The sequence below is a fragment of the Condylura cristata genome, unplaced genomic scaffold, assembly GCF_000260355.1.
Source record: "Condylura cristata isolate star-nosed mole 26May11 unplaced genomic scaffold, ConCri1.0 scaffold00027, whole genome shotgun sequence".
Taxonomy (NCBI): domain Eukaryota; kingdom Metazoa; phylum Chordata; class Mammalia; order Eulipotyphla; family Talpidae; genus Condylura; species Condylura cristata.
Genome location: NW_004567128.1, coordinates 22,817,585 through 22,840,388, shown reverse-complemented (window position 1 = coordinate 22,840,388; position 22,804 = coordinate 22,817,585). Strand labels below are relative to the sequence as shown.

General features: G+C 35.0%; 1 protein-coding gene across 2 annotated transcripts in view; it reads right to left on the bottom strand.

Annotated features, from left to right (window-relative positions):
- USP9X (ubiquitin specific peptidase 9, X-linked) overlaps nucleotides 1–22,804 on the bottom strand; it is a 112,801-nt gene that overhangs the window by 14,289 nt on the left and 75,708 nt on the right. For both annotated transcript variants that reach the window (XM_012730322.1, XM_004689954.2), the window contains exons 22-34: nucleotides 18,440–18,570; nucleotides 17,976–18,254; nucleotides 16,655–16,780; nucleotides 15,284–15,409; nucleotides 13,960–14,126; nucleotides 9,660–9,768; nucleotides 9,268–9,414; nucleotides 8,569–8,715; nucleotides 7,352–7,574; nucleotides 5,486–5,706; nucleotides 4,440–4,630; nucleotides 2,262–2,435; nucleotides 99–240 (exon numbers count right to left, since the gene is read on the bottom strand). In XM_012730322.1, the coding sequence (XP_012585776.1) occupies nucleotides 99–240; nucleotides 2,262–2,435; nucleotides 4,440–4,630; nucleotides 5,486–5,706; nucleotides 7,352–7,574; nucleotides 8,569–8,715; nucleotides 9,268–9,414; nucleotides 9,660–9,768; nucleotides 13,960–14,126; nucleotides 15,284–15,409; nucleotides 16,655–16,780; nucleotides 17,976–18,254; nucleotides 18,440–18,570 (2,183 nt within the window). The remainder of the gene's footprint in view (nucleotides 1–98; nucleotides 241–2,261; nucleotides 2,436–4,439; nucleotides 4,631–5,485; nucleotides 5,707–7,351; nucleotides 7,575–8,568; nucleotides 8,716–9,267; nucleotides 9,415–9,659; nucleotides 9,769–13,959; nucleotides 14,127–15,283; nucleotides 15,410–16,654; nucleotides 16,781–17,975; nucleotides 18,255–18,439; nucleotides 18,571–22,804) is intronic.

Here is a 22,804-nt window from a genome sequence, read left to right as displayed (position 1 = left end):
TAGGGAATAAAAAAGAGTGAATTTTGACAAACAAAAACTTCTTTCCAGATCCATTAAATGTAGTCATAATTATCTTAAACAAGTGGGATAATCCATACCTTTTTATTGCATTTTTCACAATGATAGGCATTTGCACCTTCTAATAAATCTCCTTTGACATATTGTTCCAAAGAATCAAGAAGATTTTGGTGATTTCTAATGTCTACATTCAATGTCGTAAAAGATTCTTCACACTCGTATCTAAAGATATTATTCAAGAAATGATCAAAAAGGATTTATTCCTTAGTTTGCTAAGGTTCTATTTAGCTATGGACTAAATAATGAAAACTGTATCTGTGATGTTTATACAAAACCCACAAATTATAGAATGTTACCAATAAATGATAACTTCTCCTGTGCTGGGCATTATGTTAGATTGTTCATACATTATATATATTAGATTGTCTTCACAACAAGCCTTAGAAATGTCCCCATCTCCATTTTAGCAATGTGGGAACTAGTGTCCACACAGGTTAAGGTGGTCAAATTACTAGGTGAAATGGTATTTTAAACCAAGTTTGTTTTTGTCAGTCTACCAAGTTTCTTCCAGTATCACACGATTACAGAGCAATTTGTGCTAAACCCAAAGCATGAATTCAAGTTCCGAAAAGGATCTTTTAAACCGCTATTGGGTTGAATTTTTAAATGTTCCTTCTTTTCCACAATGGAAACCTTATTTAAGCAAAAATTTGAATACAAATGAGTAGGGGATAAGCAATATGAGTAGGAGCTGAATTCTACATTTTGGCAAATTTCTACTAAAGAAATTTTGAGATTTTCTGATGAGACATATCCATACATTCAGAACACAGCGATGAGGAATACATTCTCAACCATCGTAATCATTCATTCAAAAATAAGAGTACTTAACATATGTATGATATTCAATGTTTAAGGCAGTCCCTTTATAACACTTTTTAATTTAGTTAGGGATAAAATGATAGGCTGCAAAGGTATTTGTGAGTGACATGAAGTGTGTATTAAGTAGGTATTAAGCAAATTGCTATTATGAGGGACTAGCACTTAGAAGTCAGATCTTATGACTCTACTTAAAAAATGGGACATTCTAAATGAGAAACCAGCAAAGCCAGCTAGTAAACATCACAGGCTTTTTCAGGCCACGAGGTCTCTATAGCATCTACTCAATTTTGCCATTAAGAGTAAAAGCAGCTAAACAGCATGTAGCAGGTAAAGAGGGTATGTTACAATAAAATTAAAAAAAAAAAAAATAGAAGCCTCATTGAATTTAATCTATGGTCTATAGTTTGTTAACCCCTGCTCTAGAAAAGTAATTCCCTAAAAGCACACTTGGGACTCTTTATAGCCTTCTGGTACATAAACAGGTTAAATCTAGTTGTGGAGCAAGTACTTAGACTATGTTCTCCAAACATTTTCACTTAGCACAGAAAATGAGTAATTTCCAAATAATTTTTAAGAGTCAAACCAAGGACTGATAAAAATCAGAGGGCCCAAAGTCGGATATTTTATCAGCAATTACAGATAAGAGGTCAACATAATTTTATTGTCCACCTAATGTAAAAGGTCTTTCAATAGGACCTTTTATTTTATTTATTCTGACCTGCATAAATAGCTTAACCTGATGGCAATTTCTCATTTACATATTAGCCACCCCATCATTAAAAAAAAAAAAGACAACCCCCCCAACCATACGCAGACACAGCCTACATGTATTTACCTCCTGATAAACTATTTTGTAACAATTTTTCATGTAGTAAACAATCTCATTTCAATTACACACACATAGACACACAGTGGTTGGTATTTGAAGAAAATACTACCTCACTGTGAAATTCAGGTAAAAGGGAATTTTAAACCAACATTAATTAGTGACACACAAGACACATTCCAAAGTCAAACTTCCATGTAGTAGTTATAAACATGTATCTATCAGCGATTACCTTTAACAAAGTTATTTAACCATTTCAGTACAAACCCTTAAATAATGACCATACATTAGAGGACTTGAGTATAAAATACTAATAGACGGGATAAGAAGAATCAAGTTATTTGACGTGAATAAAACTTAACCCCCCCCCCCCCCGCAATCCCCAGCACTGACATATGCAGAGTATGCAATTCATTTAGCCTAGGATATTTACTAATGGCGGCCTATTCCACATTTTACCTGTTAGTAAAAATTAAACTTTCCATTAATAAACAATCAGCACAATGTACACTTTTAATATTAAGCTAACACGTACCTATGTGGGCAGCCTTGGCAAATCTTCTGATCAGCAAAGGAGCCTCCTAAGACTTTACTTAGCATAGCTGGATGTCCTAAGGCTTTTAAAGCTTCATCCAAACTATCCACCAATGAATTAAAAAATTCTAAAGCATCATGTTGTTCACGCAGATTAACAGGCTCACCCCAAAGCCTAAGAAATGAATAGAATGAAATAATGTGAAACTCTTAGGAACAACATATACAACTATTTTCAGGGGGGAAAACCCACAACCACAAATGATAATATAGAAACAAACCTACATGAGGATGTAGGAGGGGAAATACTTCTATGCAGTGGCGATTAGGCAGAGAAGGGAAAAAACTGGAAGCTCATAGTGTGTATGATACTCTAGTTCAAAAGAATTACCATCAAACTACTGGTGTGGTTGATGCATAGTATAGTTTCAAATAAGATTGCTTCAGGTAATATGGTATATGGGTACATTTTGAATCCAATTGAAGATGCTATTACAACTGGATGGTATACCTCATTCTTATGTGGATGTTAAATTACAATCTCTTTTCTTTTCCTTTGCATTGATTTCAGGTTGCAGACAGAGTACAAAGATTATGTCTATTCACACTAGGTATTTCCAAGCAGAAAAAAAAAAAAGTTTTGGAGTTGATCTCTTATTGAGGAACCTTGGAACTTAAGTTAGGCAAATAAATCTTGAGAAAACGTATTATCAGTGAATGTACCACAAAATGAAAACATATTGCTAAAAAAGTAGGAACTGCTGGAAACTATCAATGACCTCTAATTTTGTATTTATATAAGTATATAGGATATAAACATATCCTATACACATAAATACATCCTTTATATTTACATATAAAGGATATATAAATGTATTCATTGTGAGAGATAGGACAAATATATTTTAAATGTTAGAGGAACTGTCTTCTGATAAATTCTTTTCTAGTATTTTCCCTATGTAGTAACAATCTCATTCCAGTTATATTTTAAATTTAAATTTATTTTTAGATTTTACTTGGATTATATTTGATATTTTAAATCTGTATGAAGTATTTAAAATCTAGAGTTTGTAAAAATAAATGTTTCATTATTAGAAGTGGTGTCACTTCACTCTACTTTTTTTCAATTTATATTTAACAGAGACAACAGTTATCCCAAATTTCTTATAAAATTGTACATTAGGGTAGCCAACTAGTAGATTCCCTTTATAATTCCAGCTAATTAATGAAAATATGATTAAAAAAAACTAGGACACTGCCATTTTTGTAACCTCAATGAAATGTTGTTTATAGGGAATGATGATCAGAAGAGATAGTCATTACATACCTCTTCTTTTAACCAAGAAGTTTTACGTGGGTTTTCTAGCAGCAGAATTCACATCTGCCAACAATGAAGTGCCCCCTCCATTGAAACAGCTGTGCCTATCCAATACTAATAATAATTTTTAAAAGCCTCAATCTGATCAAACCTCTACATGTCATTAACTATTTATAGGAAATACAATCAAGAAAAATAGAAAACATCTAAATAACACAATGATTCCATCAATATAGTCCACAGTAGGAAAAAAGCCTGTTATGAAACAGAATTGCAAGGGGGGAAAAAGCTTTGAGAAACTTAAGAGTCATCATAGCAACTTTGTGGTATATGGATTTTACTGGAATCCGGATTTCCAAAAATATACAGTAAAAACAATTTTGAGATAATTGGGTTACTTAAAAAAAAACTGACAAAAAGTTGATATTAGTTGTTTTTAAGGTGATAACAGCATTATGGCTATATGTATTTAAAAAGAAATTAGAAATATGTCTGAATGGACGAAACTATATTTAAGTTCTGCTTTAAAACAATCTGGTGGGATTGTATGTAAAACAAGACTGATTATAAACTATTTTAGTTGAGTTCATACTATATTCCCAACTTCTCTCTCTCTCTTTATATATATATATAGTAGTAAGTTTTCAAAATAAAAACCACTAATATCTTAAGAGACTAAAGAATACTGGTGCTTTTAATTATGAAGCTTTCTATACCTCTTCCTTTGGGGATAATGTGGGGGAAAAAACCAAGAAGGAAAGTTTGAATATCATTATGGCTTAAATATTAATCATACACAGAAGTTAAATGTTAACATACAAGTTTAAGTAGTATTTCTATTACCATTAATCCATGGTTTACCTGAACTGTTTCCAAAATCCTCTAGGTACATAGTACTGTAGTCGAGAAGCAGCTAAATGACCAAAGATGACCTGAAGGTGTCTTAGAACACCAATATTGTACTCTTTCCTATCTTCAGTTTTACTTAATGCTGGTTTGTCTTCAAATTGTTGAGGATATCCAAATACGTCATCTCTGGGATCAACATTGCTCTAGAAACCAAGTAAAATATCATTATGAGCTAACCTAACTTTATAGTAAAATGATGAGACAAATGTAGTCAGCAAATAATCTGTACTTTTATTTCTAAAGCACTCAATTTACAATTTGTAAATTTTAATTTCCAATATTAGTGTTTATCCCTACACCATATTAAGACTTGTCATAAAGGAATAACCCAAATAAACAGAGCAGAGTGTAGTCATTGGAGTGAACCCAACAAAAGTGCAGTCTCTACCATTTATAAATTTTAGCAAGTCTTACTTTCAATTTCCTCATGTGTAAATGGGGAGAAAATGTTACTTCAACAATGTATATAAAGAGCTCAAAACTAAACATTCAGTAAAATATAAATAATAGAGTAACAGTACTCTTAAACAAATGGTGCAGAACAATCAGATAGAGAAAAATTAACTTGGCATGGATCAAAGACCTAAATGTAAGCGCTAAAACTACAAAACTTATTTTAAAAGATTTATTTATGCACACAGAACTGGGGTATGAGCCAGAGGTGCAGGGGTGGTGAAAGGATCTACCAGAGACAGAGAGGGGAAAAGAACAGGCAGATTAGTCAATCTGCTGAGGGGAGCAGAGGGCGGGTCAGGAGAGGTCTGCTCCCCTCAGCAGTGTGTTTCAGTTGACCTGTCTGTTCTGCTCCCTACTCTGTCTCTGGTGAATCATCTCAGCCCCCAACCCCAATACCTCTGACCCATACATTGGCTCTTGTGTGCACAAATAAATAAATCTAAAAAAAAAAAAAACAACAACCAACAACACTCATTTAGTAGGAGAGAATGTAAGTGCTTGTTATCATTAATTTCAAAAACAGAAAACAGATTACAATTTACCTCATTGTCTTGCTTCTCATCTCCAGACATATCATCATCTACATCACTACCTGTGCCTTCAATTGCAAGAATACCATTCCTGATGGAGGGAATCATGTAGAGCTGCTGAATTACAGAATTCATGTAACAAGTAGCACCAGCATTTTTCAGTCCCACAAATCCTTTAGGTGGGCGGGGCCCAACAGGCGGCAGATATTCCCACTCAGTAAGTGCTTCACAAGCTGAGAGGATTAAAAGATTTTTATAAGCATGGATACAATTATTTTGCCTATTTCTAGCTCTATTAGTGAATTATATTAACAAAAACTCTACCACTGCTAGTCCCCCAAAACTATAAAGATTGTATTTTACTCATACTACCAAAGAGATATAGCAACATGAATGGTTAAATAATCTGTGAACCTGTGTTTGATATGTTCCTGCTAGTATAGTAATCTCAAAAAGAGTCGTTAAGATGATACAATGTGAATTTCTCTGTGCTACCTTTGCTTTTAGCTTTGTTTAGTCATGAGCTTTAATATTTTGTACATTTGTGAGGTTTTTTTTTTTTTAATCTTCAAATCCAGTCAAACATGTACCTTATTAGTTTTAAATAATCCTCAGACCACCTGGGTTCACATCCTGTTCCTGACACTTACCAACTCTTTCATCTTCCTTAAGTAACTGTTGCCTTCTAAATACATGCAATACAAGAGTAACACTTGCTTTCTCTATAGCCACAATGTTATTTTGAGGGCAAATGAGAACTGTACATTGCACATATCCTTTCTCCTAGTATAAACCTAGAAACACAAACTATTGTCTATGGCCTAGTTAACTAAATAATAGTGTTATTGAACTATAAGGTATGTAGCCAACAAATTAGGTAAAAATGTGTCAATAAGAAAAACAAAATTAAGTACATTTTATGTACTGTACACCAATCTGTGTATGTGGGTTTTGCATGCACAGAGATTCTTAACTGATGATAATGGTTACAGCCTATCAAACAGGACTGAGTGGCTGGAACAAGTAAGAATACATTTTAACGTTGTGCACATTTTAATAGGACAAATTAATTTAGGAAAGGGAGAGAGAGGCACCGCACAGTCACAGGCAGGCAGAGGAGCTGCCGCTGAAAGCAACAGGTTTGTTAAGAGATGTCTGCATAGACACAGGTGGGCAGTCTTGGAATAAGAGTTGCCAAGAAAAATACTTTTTTATAAATAGTCCCTTTCACTCATGAAATTGTCAACAAGCAAAAATGTTCAAAAACAAGCGGCCTTTCTTTCAGCCATTTTGGAATGTTTGGAGACATGATGGGAACAAAATTTCTAAAATGGAAAATATGTTTGGAAGGCTGTGATCCAAGACTACGTTTCACTGGCTAAAAGTGGAGTCATCTGAAACTAAGGAAGCACAGTTTTCCTTTTAAACTTACGGTGCTCATGCCTGAGATGAAACTGAATTCTATTTGATCAAGAGATGGACACATATAAAGCAAAGAACAGAATTCCTGGCAGCAAACAAAATTAAAAGGAGTCAGAGGAAAGATTAACTGATGATTATGGAAACGAGGGCATGTTTCATGTCAAACACCAAAATAATCTTCCCCAAGTTTGAACACTGGATGTTATTTTGAATACTTAATCTAGAGTTAGGGTTTCATTTTAGATTTGACTGAGATTGAAATTATTTTTTGCTAAATACTTGTGCCACCTTTGAGAAGACATTTAACAAACATAGGGTATTTTTCTGTATTAAGGATCCATTGTAGTTATACCTCGTTGCTGAAAGAAAGCAGAAGTTGAGCTAAAGATATTTACTGAAAGAAAATTTAAAACATTAATTACCTGTAATTACAATTTTGTATTTTAAAATACTTACTAGTTATTGCTGTGCCAATGTAATACATTTCAGTCAAAGAATCTACTATTTGTTTGAGATTCCTCACACAGCCAACAGCTAATGCTACAAGTAACTCAAAACCAGCATTAATGGTAGCTGGTGAACTACACACTGGAATAGCCTGTTCAGCTGGTAGTTCTCCATTTCTCATATATTGCAGGTAAACATTGGATGCAGGGAAGATGAAATCATCAATTAATTCCTAAAAGAATTGAAAGAAAAAAAAAGGACTGTATTAACAATGATATGTATCAATAGAGCATGGATATTTACATATAAATGTACAAATATATATGTCACGCACATTGCCTCTAGTACAGAAATGTCTCTTGGAAGGAAGTAATACAAAATTTACATGTCAGAATTCAGGATTACATTTTATCTCAAAAAAGTTACTTGGATTTTTGAATGTAGGGTCTCATTTAAAAACTATTTTTACTATAGTTAAGAAACACCCAACTTCCCAAGTTTATTTTATTTTTTATGTATCAAGAGCAAGCTTACCACAGCACTCAACAAAATTTACAATATAAACAGTTTACTCCTTCAATCATGTCTACCAAAATTCAATTCTGAATAAAAATATGCTAAAATACATTCCCCGCCTTGAATTACCAGGCATGAACTAATTAAAGATGTATGATAACCAAGATGAAATTTTACAAAATAGTTCTTCATATTTTTAAACAGTCTGATGAAATGAGAAATTCAGGTGCTCTAAATCAAAATGTGAATCAGTCTTTATTTAAATATACAGTATCAAGAGCCTCCCTGGTGGCACAAGGGGTTAAAGTGCAGCACTATGAAGCTACCGTAGCCACTGCAGCAGGAGTTTGATCCCTGGCCAGGGAGGTGACCTATACAGCACAGCAGACCTCTCCTGTCGTGCCCACTGCTCCCCTCAGCAGTGTATTTCAGTCAGTCCCACTCTCTCTGGTGAGTCGTTTCACCTCCCTTCCCCCACCTCTGGCCTGTACCCCAGTTCTTATATGCACAAATAAATAAATCTTTGAAAATAAACAAACAGTATTGATATTTTATTTAATGCAAAATTTAGAAACTTTAAAACTAACCTCTTGTAAAGATTCTTTGAAAGAAAGAAAAAGGTCAAGATAATACACACAAGACTTGATATCATATATTTGGTAGGAAACAGGTCATATTATATATTTCAGGACTAAAACAACAGAACTTACTTTAATGAGATTAGCACCTCCTTTTTCACAACCAATGTGATATTTCTTCTCAGGAGTTTGAAAGGCTAGTAACTCTTTTGTTACCCCAAGGTGGCCTTCTAAGATCGTCTCTTCAACACCTGTTTCACCTGTTCTTTTCACATCATCCTGGAAAGAAAAAAGGTCAAATGCCTAATTAACAAAAAAAAGGTAAAGCGGGAGGTGTCAGAGCAAGAGAGAGCTGGACAGACATGAGGCAATTTCCCTCCAAACTTTCAGAACTTGCTAGAACTAGGTTTTATGAACTACTAGAAGAAATACTAATATGAAGGTTACAAGCCACAAATAGTTTCAGAAATTCTCATGCAATTTTAATTAAAAAGAATCAGGTGTTAAGTCCAAGAGTTAAATTTAGTGCTATAATCGATCATTCATTTTCAATGAAGACTATTTAACCATTGCTTTTTAATAACAGAAGATGAAAATTTGCCAATATTCCCCAAATGCAAAAGTGGAATCTGAAAACTATATTCCAAATTGCAAATAAAACAAAGCATTTTACAAAATTAGCTATGTAATCATTCATTCTGTGAACCAAATATCCACCAATGCAGAGTATAGCCTGGTCTTTATCACTCGTTGGTGTTTCCATTTGACCAAAATATGCTTAAAACTATAAAGCTACCTATTGATATGTTAAATAAACCAAATGCAACTTACCCTAATTCGTTTAAGCCAATCAATTTCATTATTCAGAAGAACTTCAGCATTGGGTATATTAATATTACTATTATATGCATAATTAAGAAGGTGCCTTAGAAGAGTAAAATAGTCGCCTGAATGTTTAGCTCTCTCTCTAGCTGTGCTCTGAAACAAAAGCATATTATCATTAATTTACATGTCTATGCTGAGAACTTACACAAAAAAACACGCCTAAAGTTAATTAGAGAAATGACTAAAATAGTCATTGCTATAAGCATATATACTATAAATACTGAAAAAATTACACAAAAGTAGACTGGTTCTAATTTTAACGCAAACTAAAACCATAAATTCCTGAATGCTCCTTATTTAAAAAATTATACTGATAAGCACATTAAAAAATGTCTCACCCCCAAAACGGTAAAGAGCAGAGTAATGAAGAAAAGTAGAGGCCTGTGTCCCATGCAACATCTGGTGCACATTAAAAAGAACTGCTCCTGTGCCACCTGGCGAACAGTTCTGAAATAAAAATATTTCACATTTAACATATTATTTTCACGAAGGAAAAAGATTCTACACTCATCTTTCTGGGGGTGAAGAAAGTATAAGTAAACTGAAAAATACAAGGTTAACATCCCCTTAAGCCAGCAACATATAACAGATGAATTTTAACTTCAAATTGTCACTGGAAAGACTGAGAAATACCTTTCTAAATATCCCTTTCTTGGGACAGGCTAGAAATGCTCCTCTGCATACAAAATGTTCTACAAATGAGCTTAATGCACCTTTTTGCCCTTCCACAGAAACTTTTTATCCATGCTCTAGTGCAAACAATTCTGTAGGAATACTGTTGCAATTACAATGAAAATGTTGTGACAGATGTCCCTTAACTAATGGTCCCTAAATCACCAGCATCTGTATCAACTGGGAATTTATTAGAAATGCAAATTCTCAGGCCAGAAATTTAACCTGAATCAAAAATACTGAGCGGTATACCCAGCAACCTCTTTTTTAAAAAGTCCTTCCATGCCAAAACACCCCCCACCTCCAAAGTATTTATACAATTCTGACAAATGCTACTGAGCTGGAGCCAATTTTATCATACACTATTATTTTCTATGGTGACCCATGGGAAAAACTTTAAATACTAATTCAGAACACATTATCTCTACTCAAAACCCTCCAACAAATTCCTAATTCTAAGGATAAAAATCAATGTCCATAAAAAATTATGTATAAGAGCCACTCTGATGGTGCAGGGGTTAAAAAACACTGTGTTATCAAGCTATCATCAGCCAATAAAGGACAGGTTTGATCCCAGGCCTGCTAGGCAGTTGACCCACATAGAGCAGCAGACCTCCTCTGTCTCACCGGCTGCTCCCCTCAGCAGGATTTCAGTAGATCTGCCTGTTTTGCTCCATATTCTCTCTGGTGAGCCATCCCATCCCTTGTACCTGTGGCTAACAACCCTGTTCCTGTATGAATAAATAAATCTTCAAGAAAAAAAAAGATGTATAAAATCCCTTCAGACTGCATGTTTTCCTTGATATAACCTCTTACAACTAATCCCCATCTACCTCACCACTGCCCCTACCATCAGCTCTGCCAAGTCACAGTGGTCACATGTCAGACATGGTCCTATTTCCATCTGTTGATCTCGCTGCTTAAAGTTAAAGCATTTCCCTATTATCTACATGTATCAACACCATAGTCTATCAAAGCTGTATATAAAGGGCACCGACTTTGGTGATCCTTCTGACTATACTATAAAAAAACCAAATGCAGGGCCTCTCTGGTGGTATGAGGGGTTAAAGTGTAGCACTATAAAGCTATCTGCAGCCACTGCAGCACGAGTTCCATCCCTGGCCAAGGAGTGACCACAGCACAGTAGACCTCTCCTGACAAGCCTGCTGCTCCCCACTCTGTCTCTGGTGAATCTTCTTATCCCCTGCATCTTTGGGCTAAACCCCAGTTCTTATACACATAATTTTTAAAAAAGGCCTCCTGTGAACTGACTCCTACTAATCCCCTTTTACAGCAATATCTTCACTATTTTTCTACATATTAAACCAGACTACTCAGCTCTGCCCTGAAAGCACAATCCCAGAAATGGCAAGCCCAAATAAATACTTCCATGAATCAGAGAAGTTCCCATACAGGGGGTTAAAACAGGTAAGGTAAAAAGCAATAGTTGCTAGTAGGGCCAGAAAAAACCATATTCAACCTAAAGGATTAAAATTCAACCCCAAGTGATTACAATAAATAAGATCAGTGTTAGGCTATGGAAGCAGGCCGTCTAATAGCAACAGAGGTCTGGGAAACATCTTTAGTCCAGGGCGAACAACACCTTAGTAGGAAATGTGGCAGCTGAACTGAAACTTAAAGAGTAGAAGCAAAGGTCAAAATGTGGAGTTTAGAAAAAAAAAAAAATAAAATGTTTGAACTTTGAAATTCAAAGGCAGTGGGGAAGACATGGAACAGTCTTTTGCAAAGATGACTCATGTTGGCAATGCGGTCAATAAATTAGAGGGGGCATAACACTAGGAGTGTGAACACTATGATTGGGGGAAGATACTGCAGTTGTCCAAGCAATGGGTAATGGTTGCTTAGATATAAGGACAGAATCAGTGTACGAGGAGAAAAGTTATATTAACAAGGATGTGAAACAATGGCATTTAATTAAAAAACAAAAACCCTAAAATGAAAAGTTAACAAAGAGGAGGAGGAAATGTCGAGTTAAAAACATGGGAGTAAAAGCAACATAAAAGGGAATGAAAATGAGAACTCTGCCAATGCCCATACTCCTTTTTATATAAATTTTGCCAACATAAACTCATATGCTTTATTCTACAGGGAACTTACACATCTGTTCTTTCCAGCTACAAAGCAGCTTATTTCTCTTCTAATTCCCAAAGTACTTTGCCCTTCATGACAGTAATTTCTCTCTTAAACCTCTTTGAGAACAAGATCTTAACTTTTGACTTTGATTGCCAAGGCAGAGTAGGGATTCACACAATCAGCAGTTGGGTTATAATTAGTCTGAATTTAAGTCTGCATTTAAGAGGCATGACCTTGTCATTAACTTCAATTTCAGTCCCTCCTCCATCAGCAAAATCTACTTCTGAGATGCTAGAAGTGTGAGAAAATGTATACAGGAAATACTTTGTAAATAGCTGTATTGGTTACAACTACTGAAGCATAAACACATGCAGGTTAATGGTCTTTCATCTGAAACCCTTGGAGCTAGATATATTTGGAGATTCAGACTTTAGAAAGTAATGCCAAGGAATAATGTTCAGGTCAGGTTTGCTGTCAAATTCTTACAAACAGAAACGAGAGATTCTGAATCTGCAATAAGCTCAGATGTTTATAAAATGTCTGATACCATAGGACAGGGTGAAAATCAGTACTCGTGAAGAAAATCAGATTACCTAAAGCTCAAGGAGATTTTAACCTTAGAAGGCCCCCTCTGTTGTTGAAGACAAGTTATCAGAGGTATAAGGTGAATGCTTTCTACACTAACAACTCATTGTCTAACTTTCAGGAATGAGGGAAATTAAATGGTTCTAACTTCCTATAAGAGTTATTCTAATAGAGTGTTAAGGCAGAAATCCCACTAAACCAAGTTCTTTACTAAAACCTAAGAAATGAACTAATTTAGTTTGAGATTAAAAAAAAAATCAACATAGATTAAGAAACTTTCAACCTTTAGGTTTGACTTCATTAAAATGGTTGGCCAATCATCTCTCCACTCATCCTTCCACCCAAGGCATTATAAATAGAACTACACTTACTGACCCTATTTTATCTTTCTCAAGACAGAATTATCCAACAATGATAAAGACTTCTCAAGGAGAGCAAACTCGATTTTATTTGGGAGATCTAATCAAAAAAACTTTCTGAAGAGGTTAGACCTGTTATAGTACCAAATAACTTCCTAAAATAGTGAACACTCATTTCCACTTGAGATCCAGTAAGTCACCTGAGTACATCCTCTCACATGAGGTAAGGGCTATATCACTATGTTTCATTACAGCTTTAGCTATTATTACTGATATCTGTCATTGTTGAATAGCATGTGTCTTCACAAAATGTACACAAAGCAGATTACTTATATTTACTAGTGATAGATATAAGAACCCAGAGTTCATAAAATTACCATATGATTAAAGATTAAAGTGACAAATAGGAAAGAAACCAACATTTTCTACAAATCTGGCTGACCTGCCAAAAAGTCCAAAACAAAATTATTGTCATTGACTTTAAAAAAAAAAAAGAGGATTTTATAATTGATCTTTATGCTCCCTGCAAAATGTAAAAGCTTTTACCGTAAGCCTGCCTCAAGAATAGCACTGTGAATAAACAACTTCACTTATAAATACCTGACATCAAGGTATCAAAGTTAAGGGGTTAATATATTTAATTTCAATCTTGTAAACCAGGTTTTTAAATTGGGCTGCAATACATACCTTTCAGGAGAAAGTGAAATTTGCAAATTAGCTAGTACTGTAAGAATTAATGCCAGCATTTTGTGGGGCAAAGAAATCAAATTTAGGTCTAAACAAAACAGGGTTAAATAAACTTTTATTTAACCTAAACACTAATGCGCCAGAGAACACAGTATTTTGTTTCTGGGGTAAATTCTGCTAGCATAAACTCATTTCTATTATAAAAATAAGATCAAGTTCCTTACAATTAAAAGACACTTACTTGCTGTGACAGTGCAACAGTAAGTCAATAATGAATGTCTGCCAAGCCTTTTCTTTGCTAAGAGCATCTAAAGCTGTCGGAATCAAGGCAAAACACAACGTCATCACTTCCAATGCTTCACAGCAAACCTGTTCGTCTTCCAAGTCTGGCTCATTGCCTGCATTGGTCTGTAAAATTATAATCAGTGGCAAATTAGCCAAGGTGCAGATGAAAGAAATCTCATACAACTTCAAGTTAGAGCTTACAACTTAGCTACTCATTGAAAACATCTGTGGTCTTAAGTTCTTTACCTGCAACTCCTCAGGTCTCTGTAATATTATGGAAATGACTAAAACAGAAAATGAAGTCTAATTCCAGTATTTCACTATATCCCAAGAAGGGCTGAAGAAGGATACTAGCAGCTGCTTCTTCAGGTTCTTAAGAGATCCTCTGAGTCATATATCTCTGCACCAACAACTATTCCTTTCTTAACAAGCACTAAAGCTAGATACTTCTGACGGCGTCTATTAGGTAGCTTACTTACCTATAGTGGCATCTACTCATAAGCAACTGTCACGGGTAAAGGAAGGGTTCATAACCTAAAATATGCTCTAATAGGTAGCTAGTAAATTCTCATCTCACTTTCTAAGAAAGCATCTATTATAGTATATGACCGAAAGAGGCAAAAAAAAAAAAAAAAAGTTGCTTGTGAATACCAGCACCATATCAGACAGATACTATAGGATGCTAGCCAAGTATCCCAGGTAAATAAAAGTTATGAAGGCGATGAAAGGAAAGCTCTACTGTACTGGGCAAGTTCCTGTAACTTAACTTCTCTTTCTAAATAAGAGTAGTGGCTAACAAGGGACCAGATTTAACCACAAATCAGAACCAAACACGTCCTCTCTCACATAGTTTGCCCAATCTAACAGAAGGTCAGCGATGATACTTAATTTCTACTTTTGACTGCTTAAGGGAATAAAATAAAAATATCTAAATGGCACAATAACAGACTGAATTACCTAAAACAAAATTTGTATAGGACAGAAAGATGATGAAAAAAGAATAAAGAGAACAGGCACAAGCAAATTCACTGAGATAAATATATCCAACTCCAGGCAGCAAGAAATATAAAAACAGCTTCATTGAAGCAGTTTTTGATTTTAAGAAGTTCTCTGGCAGGATTCTGAAATACTGTATTTCAGAGTAAAATTCTATTGCAGTCTCACCTTCACCTTACTATAGCTACCAGTTGATTTTCAGGCTTTAGAATTTTCAAAGATAGTAGAAATATATTATTAAACAACATTTATCTTACAGGAATATTTTCTGTGATAACGCTTACCTTTTCATAAATTTTAGTGATCTCTTCATTAGGGCTAAACACTAGTTGTAATGCCCCACATCCGGATGCCCAGATAATTTTCTGTATAGCTCTAATTACACAAATATCAGGCATATATCTTGAAGCCTACAAAATAACGAATAATTAAAACTATTGATAAGAGTACATGGGTGCCCTCCCTGGTAGCGCAACGGGTAAAGCATCGAATTATGAAGCTCTCAGAAGCCACTGTAGCACAAGTTTGATCTCCCACCAGAGAGCTGACTCATATGGCGTGGCAGACCTTTCCTGACCCGCCCGCTGCTCCCCTCAGCAGTGTATTTCATCAAGATGCCTGTTCTGCTCCCCACTCTGTCTTTGGTGAATCTTCTCACCCACACCTCTAGCCTGTACCCCAGTTCTGTAAGCATAAATAAATATTAAAAAAAAAAAAAAGAGTATATGAGTAGAATATGCACTTAAAGCAAACAGGAATGACCATGGAGCTGTATCATTATTTAGGTTCCCAAATAAACTTCATCCCTTTTTTTTTCTTTAATAGAAATACCACAGAATATCCTTTCTTTCAGAGCTGTTCTGTGGCCTTGTACTATTTTCAGAATAACCTTAAAAGGACTACAAAAGTGACCCTACTACCCCACTGCTAGTTTTATATCCAAGAGAGCATAAACTCATGTGACCTCACAAACACCTGGGATAGATAGACCACAGCAGGTTTATACATAGCCAAGAGGAAAGGAAAAAAAAAAAAAAAAAGGGGGGGGGGGGAAGGGGAAGAAGAGGTTTAAGAACTCAAATGTCCACCAAGTATATTTATACACACAATGTGAGATAACAATGGGGTACTACTGAACAACAAAAATTATGATGTACTGATCCACGTAACACAGGGAGTGATTCTCAGTATTTATTGAGCAAAGGAAGTCAGATATAAAAGAACACACTGTATGATACCACCAGTAGAAAAAGTTCTACTGAAAACTACTACATAGTGACTAAAGATTAGTTACCTAGTACCAGAGGTGGATCAAAGAATGAATTGCAAAGGGCATGTGTAAAGTAATGGAAATGTTTTGGGTATAGACTGTGCTGGTAGTTTCAAATATGTATGACAAAATTTATTGAGTTTTATGTTAAAAAGGATGCTGTTTACTGTATGTAAAGATGATTAAAACCAGAAATGTCTAGTGCTAATATTAGATATAATTTATGTTAAGGAAATTTCATCTAGACTAAGATAATTATTAAAGTGAATGGACCTAGGAAAATTAAGCCCCAAATTATGATTAGGATTATTTTTAAATTAACAGAGGGTCAAAAGTACAAAAAGAACCTTCCAGGATCTCAGAGCTTGAAAAGTTCAATACTAACCTCATCAGACATTTGCTGAGCAAGACGAATTGACATACTTCTAAGCATACACTCAGACGATGGATTGGGAATGCTCTGAAGGGCACTTTGTAGCACCACTGCTTGATCATGAGTAACTTGGTTAACCTGAAAAAAAGTTACTATTTTACTTGGAGTAGTAATTTTAACATGAACCAACCATTCCTCCAGCTTACTTCCCATAAATACACTGCAGAACCCGTCAAAATTTATCAAAAAATATTGTGACAATGTAGGCATTTCCTCTTTTTTTTCCTGTATGCTGGAGTGCCATATATCCCTTTGCAAACCGCCAATTTCAGATTAGTCCAATTTTTGTCTACATTTGGGCTCAGCATAACTTACTGGGGATAAATGATAACTGAGCCAGCTGGTTTCAAGAGTACCCAGAGATTCATTAAAGTACTAGAGCACATCTTTTATATTTATGCTCTTGGGCAAACCCTGTTCCTATTCACCTTATCAAATTATTATTTGAAAAAGAGAAAAATTAAGGAATATCACGAATAGAACAACAGTAGTAAAGTATAAAATATACCAGTTTTTAACTTAATGGTATAATCAAAATTTTCAACTCATAAGAAACAGATTACTTTTAAGTAGTTATTAGCAAAGCAAATGATTGCTTTTCAAGTCTTAATGCAGCCCCAAGAGTACATTTCTTTTTTTTAACTTTTCTATTTGATGTCTATTTTACCAATTTTGCTTTTAGTTCTCAAATGACTATTAAGGAAAGTGAAAGGGAAAATATGTAATTACTTTCTGTTTATTTCAATAAGCACTAACATCAGGGATCACAACAATCTACTTTTAGCTTAACAAATTTTCTTATCTTAAAAAAATTAATATTTAAGCCATTTACTTTGACTCTTTAGATGGAAAACTTCTAACATATATGAAAGTAAAGAATATAAATTTGTTCCAGTTGTCCAGGTTCAACTACTATGAATAAAAAGCCAAACTATTTTATCTAATTTATCCTTCTTTTCTCACCTCAGCATAATATGGCTTTCACATCTGTCTTTATATATCTGACAAATATGAATTAATAAGATTGAAACAGTTTTTATTTGATTTAAAATAAGTGAAGCTCAAAAAGGATATAAGTGAGCAGGGAGGAATTGTATGCTCAAATTAGTAGTATGGTGAGTCAAGAGTATTTGTGCTTATAATAAAAATAGAAGAAAACCTCAAAAAGGAGATAATACTGAAGAGAAACCTTAAACACTCTACACATACTGAAAAGAGATTAACTTTAAAAATTACTATTGTAAAGAGACTTATTTTTTAAAGTTTCTATTACCGATGTCACAGTATTCACGCCTTCGACACCTGGCTGACAAGCTTCTGCAACAGCTCGAACATGGCCATAACCAATGGCAGTTAACAACAGTTTGGCTATTTTGAGAGCATTGAGGTAGGCACCCCTTCGAGTTTCCATATCTGCATTTGGTAGGAAGTTATTTCTGGTTAGCATACTCAGGACAAGGGGTAGGCCACCACTTTTTAAGAAGTGAAACTGAAAGTCAGAGGAATCATCAGCTAGAGGTGCACCGGCAGGCATTAACAAGGCATAGACAACCTAGAAAGGGAAAAAAAAGAAGAGTTTATTAATAGGTCTTAAGAAGACAGTTTCTATTTTCCTTGTGACCACTGGTAAGAAATTCTAGACCACTTTAAAACATTTCATTACAATATTATTCATATTCTTCACACTGAAAGGCAAAATACAAAGAACCTGTCATAAATTCAAAAGGGGAAACCAACCTCTGTTAAGTATAGCACTTGTGAGGCTGAAGGACCAAAGAAAAGCGAGTCAAGAGATGGACTAAGGCTGCTTTCTCCAAGTTTGGCATGGTCTAAACAAATAGCTCTTAATTTTTCTATAGTTGTGCTATCTGGAAGGAAAAAAGAGACACAGTCTAAAACAAAACATAACTCATGTGTTCACAACACTTTTAATATTTTAAATACTACTTCAGTATGAAATAACAATAAAGACAATAAACTCAAGGCTAAAATTTTACACGACCTCATTATGGATTAAAATCAACCAGGGTTCTTTAATAAGTCGAACCAATGTCTCCTTTAGCCAGTGGATATGGGAAAATACTTCCAATTGAAATAAAAAGGTAAAAAAAATAACAAGTTCCTCCCTTAATTTCTCTGTTATTTGCCCATATAACAATATGCATTAACTGGATTGCTTTGTGGTATTCTAGATAGTTACTATGCAGTTTTACAGATGAGGAACCTTTGGGGGGAAAATGACAAAAATTTGAGTTCATAGAGTAGTAACTAGAGGAATAACGAACTCAAGATTTGAAGCCTTTGCTTCATTTACTGTAACGCAACTGTTACTAGCTTTATTAAATTTGGTTACTTTAAAATTTAGTTACTATAATACAATTATAATGACATATGAGTTAAGCAATACAGTTATTTCACTATGTGAGCTGTCTAGCAAGATCACTCTTGCCATCTTCTGGCATTATACTCAAATCACAAAATCAAGGATTCTGAAGTGGGTCTGCGCTTTAAATTATTATTATGAAAGTTGAATCTGCATAAATAAAGCAACAACTATTAGCCAGATACTGGTAAATAAAAGAATACCAATTCTAAACAGTAGAGCATAAGCAATAAGTTACATAATATTTTTTAAAGAAACCTCAGCTGGGCCCTCCTGGTGGTGCAATGGGTTAAAGCACAGCATTATGAAGCTATCCAGTCACTGAAACATGACTTTGATCCCGACAGGGAGGTGACCTACATGGTGCAGCAGACCTCTTCTCTCTCACCTGCTGCTCCCCTCAGCAGTGTATTTCAGTACATCCTCCTGTTCTGCTTCCCTCTCTGCCTCTAGTGAATCCTCTCACCCCCACCCACGCCTCCATACCTCTGGCCTATAACCCAATTCTTCTTTGTTTTTATGTTTGTTTGTATATGTGTGTGTGTGCATATGCATTTATGTATGTATGTATGAGTGTGTGTATAAATAAATCTTAAAAAAAAAAAAGCCTCAGCGAAGAATCTAATATTTAAACTTATTCTTTATCACAGGAATTAGAAAGGAAGATGGCAAAGGTCAACAATGTTTTCTTAAGAAACAAAAATGAGATAATGGTAACAGAACAGGACACCTTAAAAATTACTTGGGTCAATTAAACATGGTGTATTGAACTGTATCAGTAATGCAACCACAAACCCCACTAAAATAAATTATAAAATACATAAAATCAAAAGAACATGAAAACAGTTGCAGGAACATTAACGAGAGGCCAGCGCTTGAAGGAAGGTATATAGAAGGATAGTAGATAGATGAACCAAGGAGCACTTGGTAAGCAAGTAGGAGGGAAAGTAGGTACCTATAAATTAGTGCCCTCACTGAATGCTACAAAAGATAAGGATATGAAGACAACAGGCACATTTGGAAAGTTCAGATGACACAGAGTGGCTTAAGTCTGTGCAAAAATCAAGTTTCAACTCCTACCTAGTCCCAATAGAGCAAGAAGCCCAGCACACAGATTTCTCACTTATGTAGAGAAAGAAATATGGAATGCAGGAAGACTAAGAAGGTAGATAGTTTGGTGCAGATATGAATCAATGTTTATTTCCTAATACAGAAGAAACTGACAGTCTATTCCTTCCTCAATTCAAATGAAAAGGCCTAGAAACAGACATACAGTAGTAATGTGTACGATTTAGTCTTTTAAATTTTGGTTTCTAAATATCTAATTTAAAGGACATCTGACTAATTCCAGGGCTGGAACTGAGAAAATGCTACTATGAGCTTTAAACATCTTGTAAAAGAACCAAAGGCTCATCATCCTGGAAGGTATGCTCCCAGTTCTTTCATGACTCTTGGGAAGATTTCACTTTGTTGCTACCAACGTAAGCTAATCCACCTGTCCAAGAGCACCACTTTCTATTTGTAGTATTACAGCACTCTCAATCCAGCCACTTTCTATTGGTTTCATGTTATTATTGTCCTGAGGCAGCCTTTAGCCATACCGAACTACCTATGTAGACTGTCCATATCATCTCCAAAGACACCATTTTATTAGTGCTCTGCTTAAACTATGTGGAAGAGCTGACTAGCCTAGGGCATTATAGCCCCAAATAAAGGGAGGAAGACATCCAAGTGGGGGTGGGCGGGGGAAGATTAAACTGAAGAAAAAGTACAAACAATGGGTAGCTCAGCATGAAGATTCACTCAGAGTAAGGGGGGTATCCACAGGTTGAAGCGAGGCACACCATAAATATAAAGGAATAGATATACTGAAAGCCAGGATCCTATTACATACAAAAGCAGATGGTGTTCAAGTTGACCAATAACTTAAGGAGGGTTAAATATGAAAATACGTTAAAAGAGAAAACTAAAATGAAGTTGGTGATATCCAACTGCAACTGGAGGATCTGGTATGACCCCCATGGTAATCTAACACCTACATCAATCTATCTTATTCATCCTTCTATTTATGTATACAAATACCCTTGTTAATAAACATAAAGTAATTAAGGGTGATGAAAAATCATACCAGAAAATTTACTCTCAAATGATTCTCCAAAAAGTTCTTGATTTGTACATCCAACTTTATTGGATACTTTATAAATATCCCCCAACCACGATTGTTTTAAGTTGTTCAGGACTAAATGATCAACTCCAGTTGTTTTTCTGTACATGACCCACTATTATTAGCACATAATTTTGCAGAACATTAAGATTCTGAGGAAAACACATGTTATTAGAGAAGAAACACTAAAATGTGTGTATGAAAACCAAAATCTAATGGAAAAGGTAATTTCTAGGACAGTCTGGAAAATTCAGGGGCGAAAGGCCAACAGAAGGACCTGAAAAAATTAAGGAAACAACCCCAAAGCTTGAATAAAATGAAAAAGATTTAGTAAATTCAAGGCCATAGTCACAGACATTACAAAGACACACAAAAATCAAAACAATGAATAAAACAGCAAAGAGAATAAGCTCTCACAAACTAGGAATCTTGCAAACTCACTGAGTATGCACCATAAACAAAAAGAACTTCAAGGCATTTCATCATGAAAATTCGAAACTCAAGATGAAAACAAAATTTCTCCAATACAAAGATGACATGTAAAGAATAGCAATCAGGGGGACTTTGCTCTTCTCATCAGCAACGTGATCAGTTGACAGAGGAAATTTTCAATTTATAATCCTATGCCCAAACTACCAATCAAATTTGAGAGGGTTTGGCTGTTTTCAGCTAAGCAATGTCTCAAGAACAAATAAAATTGTCTTCCATGTCTTCTTTTCTGAGATAACCACAAGGAGGGTATGTTTGTGTATGCTTCGGCAAAAGAAGAGAGCACCTCAATGATGAACCAAAGCACAGCAGCCAGAGAGCAGGGAACTGCCATAGAAAGTTGAGAAATTACTTTGAGAATTACAGGATATGAGTGAAGAATTATATTTAGTGATATAGGAAAAAATCCGAGAAAATGAGACATTACTAGTCCAGGGGAAAGGTATCAGTAACCCAGCAACCTGTGATTCATACACTCATGAATATGTATTCTTAATATGAACTGAGGCAAAAATTGGGAGGATGTGGAATTAAGACTCAAGTTTTCATCCACATAATAGAAAAGTCACTAGATATCAAAATGGACAAAAATTACTAAAATGACAAACTGTACAAGGACATTATTGACAGACATAACAGCATATAAATATAAAAGAATAAAAGCTACAAATTAATAGTGGCTATTTCCACTGATGGTACGAATGCAATCTGGTCCAACCACTTTGGAAAGCTGTGTGGAGGCTTAACTTACTAAAAATGACCATACCATATGACCCAGACACTGTATTCAAAGGACATAAACACTTGAATTTGAAAGGAAACCTGCACTCCCATGTTTACTGCAGCACTATTTATTGGGTTGTCAAAAAAGTCATGATGCATTTTTGCTTGAAAAACATGGAAAAGAATGTCATGATTTTGCTGACAATCCAATCCACCAGCCAAGCTATAGAAAATTACTATAGAAATTTCTATAGCTATAGAAATTAAACAGCCCCAAATAGCTGACTGACAGTATCAAAATGTGGTATGTATATGCGCACGCGCACGCGCACGCGCGCGCACA